The sequence below is a fragment of the Centroberyx affinis genome, unplaced genomic scaffold, assembly GCF_046629955.1.
Source record: "Centroberyx affinis isolate AG114_WGS23_722 - 3 ecotype Tasmania unplaced genomic scaffold, CSIRO-AGI_Caff_v1 ptg004444l_1, whole genome shotgun sequence".
Lineage (NCBI taxonomy): Eukaryota > Metazoa > Chordata > Actinopteri > Beryciformes > Berycidae > Centroberyx > Centroberyx affinis.
Window position 1 is genome coordinate 8,128 of NW_027282115.1, and position 17,296 is coordinate 25,423.

Here is a 17,296-nt window from a genome sequence, read left to right on the forward strand (position 1 = left end):
GGAATCGATGCAGTCGATTCCAATAGTTGATAACAGACATTTTTTTTTCTTGATTCTCGATTCCAAAAACGAAAACATAGGGGATGCAGGGGATCTTTCTCTAAAATACCGCCACACTATCAGTGTGTGTGGTGTAGAATTAGGCATTTTCTCAACAGTCAGCAACATACCTGATCTAATCTCCCCCTCTCCCGCTCTCTCTCACACTGTTACCGGGCGAACTTGAGCCACTTATCAGAATAGCCAGAGAAGACTTGTGTGTGCAGAGAATCTACATTTTCTGTACCGTAGTGAATCAACGGCACAGTCGCTTGCTTCTCAATTCCCAAATGTCTAGAATTGAAGAATCGATTCCTTTTGGGATCGACTCCCAGCCCTAAGATTTGCACAAGAGTACCTGGGTAGTAAATAATTATAGTTGCAAAAACCTGCTAAATTAAAAGTAAAAAGTAGCTCAATTAAAATGTACTCTTTAAAAACAGTCCTTAAAATTATTCTTCCCACGCAAAATATAATATGAACAAAGGAACAGAGATGTGGTTTTAGAATTTGCAAATTTGTGTTATTTGTTCTGTGATTAAAAAAAAACTTAAAATGCCCATTACAATTATTCAATAATGTTAGGCTACTACACTGATTTTTCGTTTGCTATCCAACTAGCTAGCAAGGCTAGCGAACTAGCTAGACAATAACCTACTGTAGCTTGATGGATAGCTTTTTGGCTAATGTTAATTAACTAAGCAACTATAATAAATACATTTGAGCAGTTAATGTTACAGTTAGTTAACTTTACATTACCTCCACAGGATTGACATAAATGCAATTTACACTTGACCAGTTTTTGATGCCATATTCTGGAGAGGCTATAAAATGTGTATTATGTAGGCCTAATGGATACAATTTAAAATACCTAACACTTCTGTCAAAACACACTTAAGTAAACGTGAAATCGCTACCTTTAAATATTTACATGTAATTTGTCACATACACTCATGGCCTTATTCTTTTTTTTTGTATGCTTTTATTTTGAAGCCCGAATCGCACATCTTCCGGTGCTGCTCTGTGCTGTTCGCGTCGCGCTTGACGCAGCCGTGGATAGGAGGGGACGAGGCTCCGTCAGACCAGCTCATTCTGCCTGCGCTCGCATTCCCCGCCGGAGAGAGAGTCCCGTGGTTCCGATGAGACAACCCAGCTGGAACTTGGGCTGTATTTCCACATGCAGTGACACATCCAGAGGTACTACACAGAGCCCGTAGCGCGGCGGAGGGACCGTTTTCCTGCCCGGTTTCTTTTTTTTGACACATTTGTGAATACACACGAGACGCGTATCAAGAGGGGGAAGAAGATGTTGCTGAAGGAGTACAGGATATGCATGCCCCTCACCGTGGAGGAGGTGAGTTTTCGACCCCGTTTCTCCACTTCTTTATGGCGGTAACTGTCAAGGCAGCGTGACAGCCTTCACGTTGGGTTTGTTGCTCGAGACAAGTGGAAGGAGTCAACTTTGAGGAACATATTCACCCAATTTAGCTGGAAGTAATTAAGTCAAGACTAGCTAACGTTAGGTTATCAGTCTCTCTCTCTCTCTCTCTCTCTCTCTCTCTCTCTCTCTCTGTTCTATGGCTCTCTAGCCTATAACACTTTGGCTGTGGCTCCTATAAGCCATCAATGTAATACACCCAATCTCTGGATAAAGCCCATTTTAAACCGTTCTGCTTAGCCTAACAAGACTCTGTATTGTTGGTTAATGTTATAATCCATTACATACATGCACATATAATCCTACTGTATATTTTAGAATGGGACTAAGCAAATATCACAGAAACACTTTCATCCAACATCCTATTACATAAAATCCTGCATTGATACCATAGGAGATAGAGGAATTACCATTAAATATGATAATGTCTATAAACTCACTGCTGACCATACAGGGATTTTGTAGTGTTTTTTTGTTAGTGCACACAAACTGTGCTCTCTCTCTGTCTCTCACACACACACACACACACACACCATTACATGCACAGAGTTTGCATCACATTAAATCCACGCTGCCCTATTGGATGCACATGATGACCGCAACCCAATGCTCATCCTTATGCATGAGCAGGGGGATTCATAGCCCCCCCCCACTGTGAAGCCAGTGGTGTTTCTTACTAATATCTAATATATATACTAATATATACTAACACACACACACACACACACACTCCTTGATCCCATGCAGGGTCTGTTGGGTCTCACGACTCTTGCTGTCTAAAAATAGACGGCGCAGATGATTGCTCCCCCTGTCCTGGCATGCACGCCTTTTTCAATTATCACCCATGTCGTCGCTGGTCGTCGTGACAACCCAAAGATTAGGCTGTGGCGTAAAGCGGTGAAAAGCACCGTAAAGCTGAGGGATGTGACCGAAACAACTTCTTTCAGGTCTTTTTATTGGGAGCTCATACGTTTTCTCCTGTTCTTAGCCTCCATAAGCGAGTGGTGGAGGTAGGATGCAGTGCAAACTTCAACTTGGGTTTATGGTGTTTGGGGGGGGGCCGCATAGGGGGCCCCTCAAAAAGTCAACAGTACGGCCCTGTAGTAAAAATGAATGGGTACTAGAGGGAAAATCCACCCTAAAACACTTAAACACCTTGTACCTTGCATTTCTGGGTCCATTTTGTTGTTTGGTGGTGTATTAAAAACATAAATATATAACAGTTCAAGTGTATCTGATGGTGGATTTTTCCTTTAACATTATCAATAGTGGCATGGAGGGTGCCCATAATAACTCTTATGCTGTGTGACTTGTATTTCCATATTCTCATATATTTCAGTACTGGTAACCAGGCTGATAAGTGGGTATACCCTGAATACATATACATATACAGTATGAATACACACTTGATACTATCTGCCTGCCCTTAACCACACTACAGACCCAACCTATTCAATCTATCTGAAATGTGAGAGTCTTATGTTTTACTGTGAGTTAAAGCTGCCCTAGGCAACTTTTGCACATTGGTGGCTCCAAATGGCAGCGAGACTTAACGGTTTGAAACATTTGAACTACAATACCCAGAATTCCTGCAACCGATGTCAATAAACTGCACACTGCATGTTCATGTTTACCAATCTGTGATGCTTCATACCAAAGGGAAACCAAAGAGACGAGAGAGAAAAAAAAGATCTAACGTTGGTGAGTCCAGCTTTCTCTGGACGGATGTAATTTGACATAAAACTCTTGCCTGCAGCTTTAAGGAGGAGCAACAAGTTCATTCATTTTGTTTTACCACTTGCTGCCTATGCGTTCTCAACACAAACAACAGCTTAGTGTCTTGTGAAACAGGTATTACACCATTGACTCGTGTACCGAACACGCAAATGACATCAGCCGAGGCACAGCGTGAATGGATCCTCATGGCCGAGGGAGAAATTGACACTTTCAATGCAAAGGTGTTCCGTGAAGAATTGCCTTTGATTTGCCTTTCGTGTACGTAGCTTATCTTGTGTGTGTCCTCTGTGTGTGCACCTGTGTGTGTGTGTGTGTGTCATTGTGTTCGCGTCTTCCTTTCACTTCACCAGCCTTGAGCACAGACTGAGAAAACACCTGCATGCTTTTTTTTCCCCACTGTACTTCTGACTGTAAAGTGTAAGAGGGGATGGATGTGCGTTAGTCGACATGTGTCGGCGAACAAGAACAAGAGCTGCCACCCATCGCTGCTCAGATAAGCACTTCACTTCTTTTTTTTCTCTTCTTTTCTTCTCTTTTTTTTTTTTTTTTTTTTTTACAAAGATTAAGCCCCATTTGGATGAATCTCCGGAAGCAGGCCTTCTAACATCGAAAAGCAACCTCATTTCCTCAACGGTCCAATAGGGAGGGGTGCGTGTGTGTGTGTTGGGGGTGGGGGGCGGTGGGGGGGGCTTGTCACATCTTATCATGACTGTGCACATTGAGCCGGGTGTCATCCCTCGTCTCCGATAACTTTGAGTGGGTGTTTCCTGTCTGTCCAAGGGGAGGGGAAGGATGGAAGGGATGGAAGGGTGGTGAATGAGGGCCTGGGGAAGGGGAGGGAGGGAGGATGAGGGAGGGTGGAAAGGAGGAAGAGTGAGGGGAAGGGAGAGAAGGACGGAGGGTGGGTGGGTGGGAGTAAAAGCAGAAGAGGGAGGGTGAGAGAAAAGGAGGATGGAGGAAGGGGGAAAAGAGAGAGAGAGTGAGGGGGGGATAGCGCATGATTCAGGTCCAGTTGACTGCTGAGGGGCTGAGGAAGAAGAGGAGGAGGAGGAGGAGGAGGGGGGGATTTATGGAGAGAGGGATGGAAAGAGAAGAGGGAGGAGTGGTGGGGATGAGGGGGGAAGTTCTGGGAGAGGTTTTTTTTTTCTCTCTCTCTCTCTCTCTCTCTCTTTAAAGCCCCCAGGGTCACGGGCTAATACTCTGTGTGTGTGTGTGTGTGTGTGTATGCGCTTGGGTTTGGAGTCACGGGGACATGCGAGGTCACATCTCTCTCTCTCTCTCCCTCCCTCTCTCTCTGCGTATTGTCTCTGGGAAGAGATTACTGTCTGCTGCTTGGCTGTGTTGCGTCATCGCAGCCTTTACTACTGCAGATGTTGGACCGGCTGGTTTAGCGACAGCCAAACCCTATGAGTTGTTCAGCCAGCCTTTGATCCTGCGTGAATCATCCCCCCCCCCCGTCTGTCTCCGTCTTAGTCCCCGCCCACTTTCTTCCATATCCTATTACCTTCTTTCAATTCGTATCTCTTTCTTATCCCAGTATCACGCGATGATAATCTGCGAGAATCTTGTTTTTTTTGTTTTTTTTCAATTGGTATCCATCTTTGGTGCTCTAAGCCTTCACTGCTGTGGTGTTCCTGCACTCCTCTTCCCAGAGATCACCTGTCAATCAAACGGGTGTGTCCAGTACTGTGACGTCTTTTTCTTTGGATTTTCTGTTGATGCTGTAGGTGGCGCTCTTTTCTTTGTCTGTTCCGCCATGGTGGCTATCGCTGCTCATGCTAACTACCCAGTTCTTCTTCTATTTTCGTCCCAACAAACTTGTCACATATCGATTTATTCTACTTGTGCAATTTGTTAGTGATTCACAGTTGAATCACACCAATTTCTTAGTGACTCACATATAAGGACTCTATGGCAGAGTTGTTCACACACACCTGCAACTGTCACCCAGCTTTTTAACTGAGAAAGAAATTTGTCTATTCTGCTTCAAGACTTGCATGACTTGTCATTTTATTTGGTTTGTTTGGTGTGTGTTTTGATTATTTCCTCGTTCCCATACTGTGTTGGGTTTCTCTGCCTCTGCGATGTATGTAACATTTGTGTCTGATAGTCTTATCTGGATTGTTCTTTGTTTAGTTTCTTGTGTGTGTGTTTTTTTTTTTTTGGTCCCCTTTTCCCTTTACCCTTCGAGAGGTCCTTTTGTCCTCTCGCTAGGCCGTCATTGTAAATAAGAATTTGTTCTTAATTGACCTGCCTGGTTAAATAAAGGTTAAATAAAAATACAAATAAAATATCCTAATACTACAATCGATAACAGTTTCAGTTTCATCAGTCGCATCTTAATATGAGTCATGGATCTTTGCGTTGAAAAAAAGTTAGTTTCCCACCCTTGGTCGCAAATACCAATATGCAGGTCAGCCTCAGTGTAGTGTAGCTTCAGTCTTCAGTGTTGAGTTGAAGTTCCCAGACAAGGTTCAGACCTCAGTTTAACCAGAGCCACTTAGCCAAGAAATAAACATTTTTCCTCTTCAACACCTCGGGGATAACTCTCCCCTGTTCCTGCCTCCTGAGTGCGACCATTCATCAGCCACCGCGCCCATTTTTTTTCCCTGGAAAAGGGCTGGAGAAGTGATTCATCACCCTCGACACAAGATAGATGTGTTCTCGCTCTCTCGCTCACTCCCTCTCTCTATCTGTCTGTCTATCTGCTATAATATGTCTTTCTCTCTCGCTCGCAGGAGCTCTCGCGTCTGTCTCTCTCTCTCTCTCTCTCTCGCTCTTCGGCTGACTCGGCCTTTCCGAGCGTCTTAGAAATCGGCTGACGTCACCGCGCCTCCGGGTGACCCGTCGGCCGCTTTCGGACGCCGCGACTCGAAAGGTGGATTTCGGATTTCACGCTCGGGAGTGATTCATCCGAGACAAAAGAGCACCGGAGATCGGCTCAGGATTGCGCTACAAAAGACTTACAAAGACCCAGACCGGCATCCGGCGAGTAAGGTTTTCACGGGAGAACGGATACTTCCAGGGAAAAAGAAAAAGAAATTGCAGAAGGGCAGCCGCTACAGTTTCCATTAACCTTGATTCACTCACACGCCGTAGTGACTCACACCTTAATGACACTCTGTGAAGGCCGCTCACAAAAAAAAAATTCTATTCAAAGCTAAATTAACTCCACATCAGTGTGTTTTGAGGCTATTTGACATAGTCGCGATAGGTGGCCTTCCCTATTACCTTGAATGAAGTGTTTCCAGCACTTTTACATTTCTCTGCTTTCTAGTGCTGGCAATCACTGGGGGATTATAGCAACCGTCTGATATGATAGTTTATAATCTGCACCGGGATCAAATCTTTTTTTTGGACATACGCAGTCGTTCCAAGCCATCTAGCACAGTAAACCCAAAGGTGGAACTCTACCTTTTTTTGACTGCCATGCTTGCCACTCGGAGGGAGCAAAAGTAACTGAGCAACAGGCGGCCAATTTCAATAGATGTCAGTGCATCACAGTCGATTCTACCCAAGAGCCGAAGATAGTTTATGAGTGCACATGAATTCATTTTTTCCATGGGTAGCATCTGGGTATATTAAATTGACGTTTAACTTTGGTAGTACCTTAGGTTGTGTACCTTCCTGGCCATGATATAACCCCAAAATGACAGTGAAATTATCCAATTGCCTCTACCTACAGATAACAGAGAATGGACGATTTTGGGGTTATATCATGGCCAGAAAGCTACACAACCTAAGGTACTACCCAAGTTCAGCATCACTTTCAAGCCAATTGAAACCAGCAATTAGGTTGGCAGGCTGGCTGAGGGGACGGATGGGTTGATGGAGGGATGGACGGCGGTATAAATGGAAGGACGTGGGGTTGGCCGGCTGAATGAATGACCGGACGGATGGCTGGAAGGACGCCTGGGCGGCCGGCTCGCCCCGCTCTGCCTCTCCCGGGGAACAGGCCACCCAGCGAACCCTGGAAGTCTCGCTCGGGCCAAACTCCATCAAAGAACCATGAATACCTGGTAATGTAACCGCGCCCGGCGCTCGCCAAAAGCCACACTACGCGCTCTCCCTCAGCCTCAACCGCGCCTCATTTGCAATCACGCCGCGCGCTGTCAAGCCGCGCACCTGCATCAATACAGCGAATGTCATCCAGATATGAAAACACACTCACACACTCACACACACGCACGCACCGTTGAAAATCATTTGACCCACATCCGCCCCGACTTAAACCAGCTGGCACATTGAAGTGGAGTGTTTGCCCCCCCCCCCTTCCTCCCCCCTTCCTTCCCCCCGCTGCCACATCTGTCCACTGCATCCACACTCTCAGTCATCGTTTTAATCAGCTGCCGGTATTTGGCTCCGGCTCCCGTCGTACTGAGCTGCTGCAAGCTGCGGCCGTTGTTCTCTGTTTTCAAAAAAAAATAAAAAATCTGACTGATTACTGTGCCAACAGGCATGCACACACACACACACACACACACATGAACACATGAACACAGAACTGCATTGATACACAGTACATACACGTTCTGCACCAGTGTCTGATGATGAGGAAACCTGTACTGCCTGTTGCGCACAATAGTAGCACTGTGTCTTGCCTGCCTCTTTACTTAACCACTTGACCATTTAGAGTAAAACTAAACTTGATTTGCAAATTGTCCTTATTCACACGGCGGCCATTTTGAAAACAGGGTGGGAAACTCTACGCAGAAGATTGTTGTATCTATAAAACTAGCATGACTTCAACACATAACATCAGGGTATCCGATTCCGGACAGCATATGACCAAAAAATCACAATCATATACCAATATATTTCCTCCTGTACTGTTTTCGCTGAAGTTTCTCATAAATTAACAATCCTCCATCTGTCTTTTTTAAAGTTTAATATCGCTTTTACTTTAACCTTTTACCTTGTAATTGGTTTTCTTCCAGTCCCTGCAAATGGATGATAGCGCACCTATTTTTGAGATTAAAAATTTGTATCCTATTCCGGACACTTACTTTCGTCCGTGTCGGTATATTCATATACTCGATATTAACCCTTTATTAACCCTTCCTGTTCCTTCACAATGTTACAGATAATTGTAAGAAATGCAGGCTATGTACTCAAAGCTCTTATTTTTCCATAACAGCCAATACCGATTCTCTACATCGAGTAACTGTCGCCCAAAGTGGGATTGAAGGCTTCCCGCTTCTTGTTTGTGACTAAGTTCATAACTTAGTGTTTTATATGCTTAAATATGTATAGATATTTATGAAATTTGATACCTAGCTTCTGAAATGTGTATGGATTTACGTCACTTAGATTTTGGTTGGGAATTCTGTATAAAAATGCCAGTAAACACTGGAAATTATGTGAGTGACCAAGTGGCTGGAATTGGATACAATTCTGTTAAGTGATGACTTCAGATAGACCTAACAGTTAGCAAATTAGCTAGCAATTTCAGGAACAACAACCACAAAGACTTTAGCAGGGAAGTTAGTTAGCTTACTAGTTAATAAGCTACTAGCTAGCTACCTACCTAACTAGTGATAATGGGCCAAATACATTAAAATGTGAACTTATATCCGTCCAAATTCTGAAATCTGTGAAATGATAAATGTTTGTTGGACAACAACAGTAGGAGAGAGCTGGGCTGGACTTTCTCTTCCAGGTAGTTTCCCACTTCCCCCGCAGAGTGTTCAAAATGGCCGCTGCGTGAATCAGGTCAACACTGATGGCGGGCCGCCATCGTAGAATAGGGGGGAAACACTGGTCTGCACACACAGGTGGGGGCAGGTAGACCATACTCACACACGTGTACAAACACTTGTACACACACATTCATGTACTTCTCTCCAGCCAGCCTGGTCAGATAGTTGGGACACCGCTGCGGAAATGAGAAACAGGTGGTACCGGGGATTGGCCGGGCAGCTGGCAGAGTGTCACGGCGCGGCTGATCGAAGTGGAGTGTTTATTGTAGTGGAGACGTGAGGCAGCAGTAGTACTAACACTGCTCTGCCATATTGTTGAGTGCTTTCACCCATGAGGGATTATCTTCAAGGGAGGCATCTAGAATTGTCCATGTTGTACACACTCAGATTTAGGTTGTCCTTGTCAACTTTGCCCGCCAATATTTGAGGCATTATCAAGTAGATGAAAATTATTTTTTTCTAAGTGCATGGCCTTAACACAGGGTTCTCTCAAGTGTTTGCAATACAGTGTTTTTCCCCCCTCTTGGTTGCTTCTTTCTCTTCTCGCGGTTTAGTTAAAACCTCCTGTTTAATAAGGGCTCTTTAACAAGATCGGCTGCCATTGTTCGAGGCCCGAGCTCGTTTCCATGACGCCGGGAGTTCACTTCATGGAGCCACAGCCGGGGAGAGCTGAACAAACGTGCTGTAGCTCAGCGAGCCATTGAAATGCTTCTGGAAGTTCCTCCCGGAGAAATCCAGCACTTTTTTAGTTGAGGTAATTGAAGAAGACGGTTTCCTTAGAGGGTTTAGGAGTGCCTGAGTTCAGAACAGGTGATGTAATGAAATGTAATATAAAGCCAGCGGAGAGTTATACTTTATTGATTCCAGTAGGGAAGTTCTTTTTTTCTCTTGCCCCCCTCCACTTGGAGGTCAGAGGTCAGGGTCTGGAGCTGGTAGGGATTCAGTGTCTTGGGGTCTTGAACCTGGGTTGTTTGGTTGAAGGACAGTCTCCCTCCTTATTACACCTCCCTGCTTCCCACTATAGTACACAGAGTAGGCCTAAATATGACATTGAATCCATGCTCATCACAAAATATCCATAATATTTTCCACTAGCACTCAACGGTTTTCTGTCTCCATGATTAGACCCTCCCATACACTCCAGGGTTTGTTTAGGAAATGGCAGTTGGCCAGTGAAATGGGCCCTGTTAACACTGTTTGTTTCTTTGGTGTCATGGTAAGGTGCAAGGCCTTTTTGCCATCTGGTATACATGACAATGTTGTGATTCAATCAGCATGCCATTTACTGCCATTTACTCTTCCAGAGGAAACCATCATGGGTTGTGATGGACCATTATCCACGGATGAGGCCCATTCTCATTTCCTAGATGGCTCTCTGTGTGCGTGTTTGTGTGTGTGTGTGTGTGCGTGCGTGTGTATTGTATCCCCAGGGAGGCTATTTCATAACACGAGAGCAACATGAGATCGTCATGCCTTTCTGACTATTACACTCTCCTCTGGCCATTTTAATTCTCTGTACAGCAAGCTCTATTCCTCTCTCTCTCTCACGCTCACTTTAATTTAAGGTGTGTATGTTTCTGTTATTTAATAGCGATACACACACACACACACACACACACACACGTTACAGGCGCACATGCTCGAAGTCTTTGTATTGCAGCCTGTGCAGCTAGCATAGCAGCGTCCTCTGAGGTACAGAACGGAACTCAGCGTGGGTGTTCACTTGATTTTGTGCTCTTTACTCTTTGTCATGTTCCGTTTTTATTTTTTCATGAAAATGAGTAACTAAACCATAATTTGAAAATGTTGATAGTTTGTAAAACTTGTAATGCATAGGGCTGCAACTAACTATTATTTTCATTATCGGTTAATCTATCAGTTATTTTTTCAATTAATCGATCACAAATAATGTCAAATGCCCATCACAAGTTTCCAGAACCCAAAGTGATTCTTAAAATTGCTTACTTAGTCTGACCAGCAGCCAAAAAGGTACTAATTTTATAATGATATGAAATGGAGAAAAGCAAGCAAATCTTAGTGTTTGTGAAGCTGTGACCAGCAAATGTTTGGTATTTTTACTTGATAAAACAATAAATCGATTATCAAAATAATAATCCAGTAATTTAATTGATTCATTCTGTTGTTTCAGCACTAATAATGTAATCTAATGCTGTAAAAATGTATATTGAATCAGTTCCGACAACTGTATCAATTCTAAATTTACAGCATAAGCCAACTGCTAACCACTTGTCTAAACAGTAGTTAGCCTGCAGGTTTATTAATTGTAAATCACAGCATGCATGCACAGTAACTGGGTTCTCCAGTGTATTTATATAATTTATTATTTTTTTATAGCTCATTTGTTCATTCAGCCTCTCTTTATGAAGACTTGAGACATCACAGAGAAGAAGGCACTTCGATAATCAGTTTCCTTCCTCTCCGCCACAACCTGCGAAATGTGGCTGGAAAATGGAGACAAAACAATCAATTCTTGAGGCCAGAGCGCCTCGGCTTGCTGCGCCCACTGTCACTGTGGACAGCTCCATTGAGACGACTTACTGCTGTTTACTTTTTCACGCCGCTTTGGGTTCGCTTGCCCACAGCCTGCATGTGAGGAACTGGTGAAACGCAGCGTGCCCGATCTAGCTCAATTAAAATCAGAATTAAGCTTTACTCTCCGCCTCGTTTAGCCTTTACTGACACGACTGAGGCATTTTCCTGGAGGGTCGGTGCTCTATATCGTCATCAGCATGCATATAATTGCGGTTAAACCCCTTTATAACACTAAAGACGACCAAATATGTACAAATATGGTAAAAGGCTGAGAGGGCCGGACGCAAGATGATGGTGAGCTGATGGAATGATGTGGGAGGTGAGGCTCCGCAGCCTCTCCACAGCACTTGACATTACAGCCATTCATTTGCTGCACTCAGCCAAGCACCTACAAGTGGATGTGCGCATGCTTCTTTGTTGTTTGTCAGGAGAGATGTCACAGACTGTGCTCGAGCAAGCCCCGCATGCCAGGAACTACGTGGAGTGGTTTATACTTTATACCGGGATGAGTGATTTCTTTACTTTGGGGGATGTGCGGAATGATGAGGCGAAGCACACGGCTCTCAGGGAAGTAATGCAGCGGCAGAAATTGGGGCTGATAGGTGAGTTGATGATGTGGTGATATATGCGAGTCTCAGAGGGAAAAACCTGTTCTAGTCCGATAGGTGTGATATTATGCGTACATCTTTGTTTTTGAGCAATGCCCCGCCACACTTCACACTGATGAGCTCCCTAGTTCAACCACAGTCCTCTGCTGTTGGCCATTGAGCAGCTCTACTGCGACAGAAAGCCCCGGTGACAACAGTTATTAAAGGAAAAATCCACCCTAAAACTAACTCTGTTAAAAAGGAGCTATTGGTGATGTACTTTTACATTTCTGGGTCCATTTTGCTGTTTGGTGGTGTATTTTTCTTATTCCTGTGGATAAGTGGACAAATGTGGACACTGTGACGTCAATGAAGATGCTTCCAGTGCAGTTACAATGGTAACAGTAAAGGTAGGTTTTGGTGTCAGTCCCTTAGAATCCCCCTTAGAATGCTCAACAATCCTACAGGGAGAAATCCATCGTAGAAGAGACAGAGAGACCAATTTCTCCAACAACAGTAGACTCAGTAGACCGGAAATCTTTGACCCTCACCTTCCCACAATTCTCCACGAAGTTTCTCCACCGTGATGCTCCAACAGGGAGCATCACCATATCCGTGGAATTGAACCAGCATCTCTCAGGTCACAACCGTGCCTCTCTAAGCTGCAGACTACTGCTGCCTTATAACGTATTCCCATACATAAACATGACATAACAGGAAAATCCCACACACAAAACAACCTATTCATGGCGCCATGTCTGCGTTGGGGCTTCATGGCCTCGCATTCATGTGATGCCGTGTGATGAAGATTTATGATCTCTCTCCCAAAGCAATTGGCTGTGGGCTGAGAAAAGTTGCCTATGAAGAACCAATCCGATTTCTTTGCTTCCTTGCTTCCCTGCTGATGTCATTTTAGTTTCATCATTGCTTCATCATTGCGGTCGATGGAAAGCTCTGAAGTCATTTTACGGATGTTCAAAACTTGCTGCAGAACACCACCAAGATGCAATGGGAGCCTGCAATCTGTCAGAGTAGAGCGGTGTGAACGCACAGTAAAGGCTGAATGAATGAATTGGTTGGTTAACGGTCGTATCACAGCCATCAGAGCGGGTGTTGCCCTCCACAACACCTCCCTTCCCCGGTGATCGCCTTCTCCCTCATGCACACCCAGCAGGCCGTCCCATTATTTGTGCTGCCAAAACTGAATCTCAACGACCCCTTTGCGGCGTATGAATTATTGAACAGCTCCCTTATCAGAGGCCGAAGAGGGTTGAACGCCACAAACAGAATAAGCTCATTGGGTCGCTATTGAAACCAACTTTGGGAGATTACAATACGCATTATAATAATAGACGGTGGAAAATGGGTTCTGCCTGCGATGCAGGAGAACGGTTTAGAGAGGGGGATTGTGGGCACTATGTGATTTGTAAGATTTTTTTAGGTAGTCACTGGATCTATTTTTAGGGCTGCATGACAATGAACAGTGTTGGTTTGATGCCATAAAGCCTTATATCAATACCACAGTTTGCTGATGCAGCAACAAGCTAAGAACAGAGAGCTTACCACCTCCGCCTATGACTTCTGTTGTCTGGTTAAAGTGAAAAGAAATATCTTGTAAAGGCCACATGCAAAGAATAGTCTCTGTTACCTGAGTCTGTTCTCCCAAAGCCAGTGGGCTGTTTTGTTATCTAGGACGTTTTGCCTAGACTATCTCTCTGCTTTTCACTGATCCAAGTCCATCTGAATGTATGTAAATTCTCTCCACCAGCGCAAATGTAAGCTTGGTATTTGTCACTGTGGCCTAAATTTATGCATGACGGTAAAGTCAAGAACTCTCCTCATTTCCTCGTACTGTTTTTCCTTGTTGTGGTCGTAACGAGATGCGTGAATTGGGCAGTCCCACACTTGTCTAATTAAAAATAAGCACAGCTCAAGAATAGAGCGACCCCTCCTCCGCACTGCTAGAACCTCAGAGATGTGAATGACTGGTGAGTAGCCAAGGACGGAAACAACAAGTGTTGGCGTTTTGCAAATACGGAATGCAAATAAGTTCTAAAAAAAAAAAAAAAAAAAAAAAAAAAGCTTTGACGCACGCAGCGTACCGCGAAAGCAACGTGTCACACGAGCCGAAAAAGAGAAGCGGCCGATGTTCTTCTCCCGTCAGGTGAAACCGCTTCTTTGTGGACTGCTATCCTCCGCTCCGTCAAGAATGTGACCTTGCTTTGGGGGGGACGAGGGGAAACCGTTATCACAAGATCCACATGAAAAAGCGCGATACAGGCTTATAATGCCTCCATTACTTCAGCAAATGTCGCATTGATAATGCTGTCACCTGAGCGTGGAAATGGCTTTAAAGTGGCCTTGTGTTTATTTGCCTTGGCTATCAGCACTCAGATATCCAGCATGCACTGTGTGCCCTGACACTGATTAGGGCTTTGGCTTTCTTGTTGGCTATTTGCCTTTATTTTTGACAAGCTTTTACCAGCAGGGGCTATGAACCGTGTTGTGAACTGATCAAATTGAATTCTTTGGGTCTGGCTTTTCCCACCCTCTTTAGTTTCACCTGCATTGTGTGTGTGTGTGTGTGTGTGTACCCAGGTGCAGGTAGTAGGTAGGGTGTTTTTTGAAAGCGACACATGTAGCTGCTGGTCCCGGCTTAAACTCCACAGAGAGAGAAAGAGAGAGAGAGAGAGATAGAACGCGAGTGCAAAGGAAAGAGAGGCAGAGCGGCAGAGAGAGAGAGAAAAAAGGCAAGTCGAGGAGGAAAAATACGCCGCTCCAACTCTCTTTACCTCTCCGCGGCTTTTTTTTCCCCCCTGGCTTTTCACGTGCGCGCGCGGAGAGACGAACGGGAAAGGCAGAGAGATTCGGCAGATGTGGTTTTTGAAGAGGAGAGACGGAGGGAGAGGGGGGGGGGGGGGGGCGAGAGAGGTAGGCTCGGCGGCGGGACGCGCTCACTCAGAGCGACTCGCTGCAAAAATAGATGGAAAGGGGAAGAGGGGGAGGCAGGGAGAGAGATTGCGAGGAGCTCGAGAATGGCGCATAAAATATGAAAGAAGAGAAGAGAGTCGGGTTTAATTCAGCCAGCGGTTTTCTGAGCGGCTCTTTACTGTCATGCCAGGGAGACCGCGGCCCGGGTGAGAGACTCATTAAAAACGATGGGAACTGTACCGGTTGCCGCTGTGATCCTAACAGCTTTAACAGGCCTTATGAGAGTGAAGACGTACAGTGTGTGCAGGTGTGTGTGTGTGTAGTGTGTGAGTTTGCTTTTTTTATCACTTAGGCCGCGATCACATACCGATCACATACTGTAGGAATGTGTTTTTTTTGTTTTTTTTTCCCTCCCGCTCAAACGAATTGCTAGTAACTATCTAATGAGCGCGAGCTGGCGAACCTGAAGTGGAAAAGGGGGGATAACATTCTCGAAGATACGAACGGACAGGGGAAAGTTAGCGATGGCTCTGGTTGCGCTTGGAAAGGAGGATGAGGAGCCCGTCCTGGACTCGCTCACCTGGGGGAAAATGTCTGAAAATTGAAAACCATTGAAATCACGACCTTCCTCCTGCCTCTTTTAAGCGAAGGAAGTCAAAGGAAGGAGTATATCCTTTTATCAAGAGCAAACAGGCAAACCCCACTGGTGTTATCTCCCAGCTACAAAGTCCCTCGTCCTCCACAAGCGCATGAAAAAACATCCCGGGCGAATAAAAAAAACAAAAAACAATCGTGATGCTGTTTTTTTGAGCGTGCCGGGTAAGAAAGTTTCCAAATGTTCGCTCCCACTTTCCGGAGGCTCAACTGTGTGCTTCCAGAGTGTACTTTTTTCCAAAAATACTGCGGTCATCACTGTTCTGATATGCCTCCAGCCTACGCACAGGTGGAGCGCATCGTTGGAAGAACCATCAGCTCAGCCCACACACACACACACACACACACACACACACGTCCCACACCAAGTAGACAGGCTGTATGTATATATATAGCTATATGCTGACACACTTAATTACCATCTCTGGTTTCTACGGTAACCGGTGCCATCCGTCCCTACCATTACCCCCACAGTGGAGTGGATTATAGTGATTACGGTGTAAGACCATCTCTGGGCTAACTGTCGGATAATGAGACAGATGATGGAGTCTATACCTTCCCCAAAGCCGGGGATTTAGCAGCCATTACGGCTCTGCAGCGGGTTTTCTGGCATCTCGAGTGCGAGTGCAAATATGCCGCGCTGATATTCCAGGTGACTGATGTTTTGCTTTCAATTGCTGTCACTTCTTGACCTTCCCATGAAGCATTTGGTGTAAAAAAAAAAAAAAAGCGGGGATGCAAAACAAACCCATGGCAGGTGACATGTCTCTCAGTTTCTTTTATTCCTTTATATATATTAATATTATAGGACCCTTTACATTCTAGCACTAGATGATACATTTCTATTAAATTCTATTCAATAATTGAGGAAATAGATTCGAGAATTCACATGAAAGTAAACTGCTGCAGGTTCAACGGAAAGCGAATCAGGAACTTGAAAATGCACATTCTGAACTAATCATCTAATAAAACGCTATAGCTATCTGTTGCTATGTCCATGGAAAGCCACACACTGTATGTTTTTTTTCCTATAGAGAAGCAAGGCAAATGGATTAGTCCAGTGTGTGTGAACGCTGAAAACATGCGTTTCCCCCACTGCGTCGCAATTAGCCTCCCAGCACCGGCAAATTCATTTAAGACGGGAGAACAAAGACGCCAACAGGCCGATCTGCGCGCTTCTTCATCTTCTTTTGAAGATATTTGCACTGATCCCGTTTTAATTCCAGATATTTCAGTTTACCGAGCAATTCAATCTCATGTTTTTGACCTCAAAAGGATTCACTGTTTACACTAGAATAAAATATTCAGAAAACGCAGTAAATGGCCTGTTAAAATCAAGTCATTTTTAGTCATTCTGCTGTTCCATGAGTATAATATCACTCATATATTGGGGCTTTTTTTGTATTTGAATCGCAAGATTACATGGTCTGAATCAAGTCCAATTGTACATCTTCAAAACTGAAATTCAGACACTAGGTTTTCACTAGGACCGCGGCGCGCCACTAGCCTGGAGGAAAAAGTAGGGCCAATATTTCCTCTGTCACTTGGACGCGGGGGGATTGTCACGACGGAACACCGAGATCATCAGCTCGCCGAATACCTGCTGAAATGAAGCTAATAAACTCCCGAGTCTTATCTTAATGGCTTCACAGGGGAAA

General features: G+C 44.7%; 1 protein-coding gene across 1 annotated transcript in view; it reads left to right on the forward strand.

The window, feature by feature from the left end:
• Nucleotides 1-1,148: 1,148 nt before the first annotated feature.
• Nucleotides 1,149-17,296, forward strand: part of LOC139665096 (cytoplasmic phosphatidylinositol transfer protein 1) — a gene marked incomplete at its 3' end in the record, with an annotated part of 69,870 nt that continues 53,722 nt past the window's right edge. The window contains exon 1 of the mRNA XM_071544062.1: nt 1,149-1,393. Coding sequence (XP_071400163.1) covers nt 1,346-1,393 — 48 coding nt within the window. The remainder of the gene's footprint in view (nt 1,394-17,296) is intronic.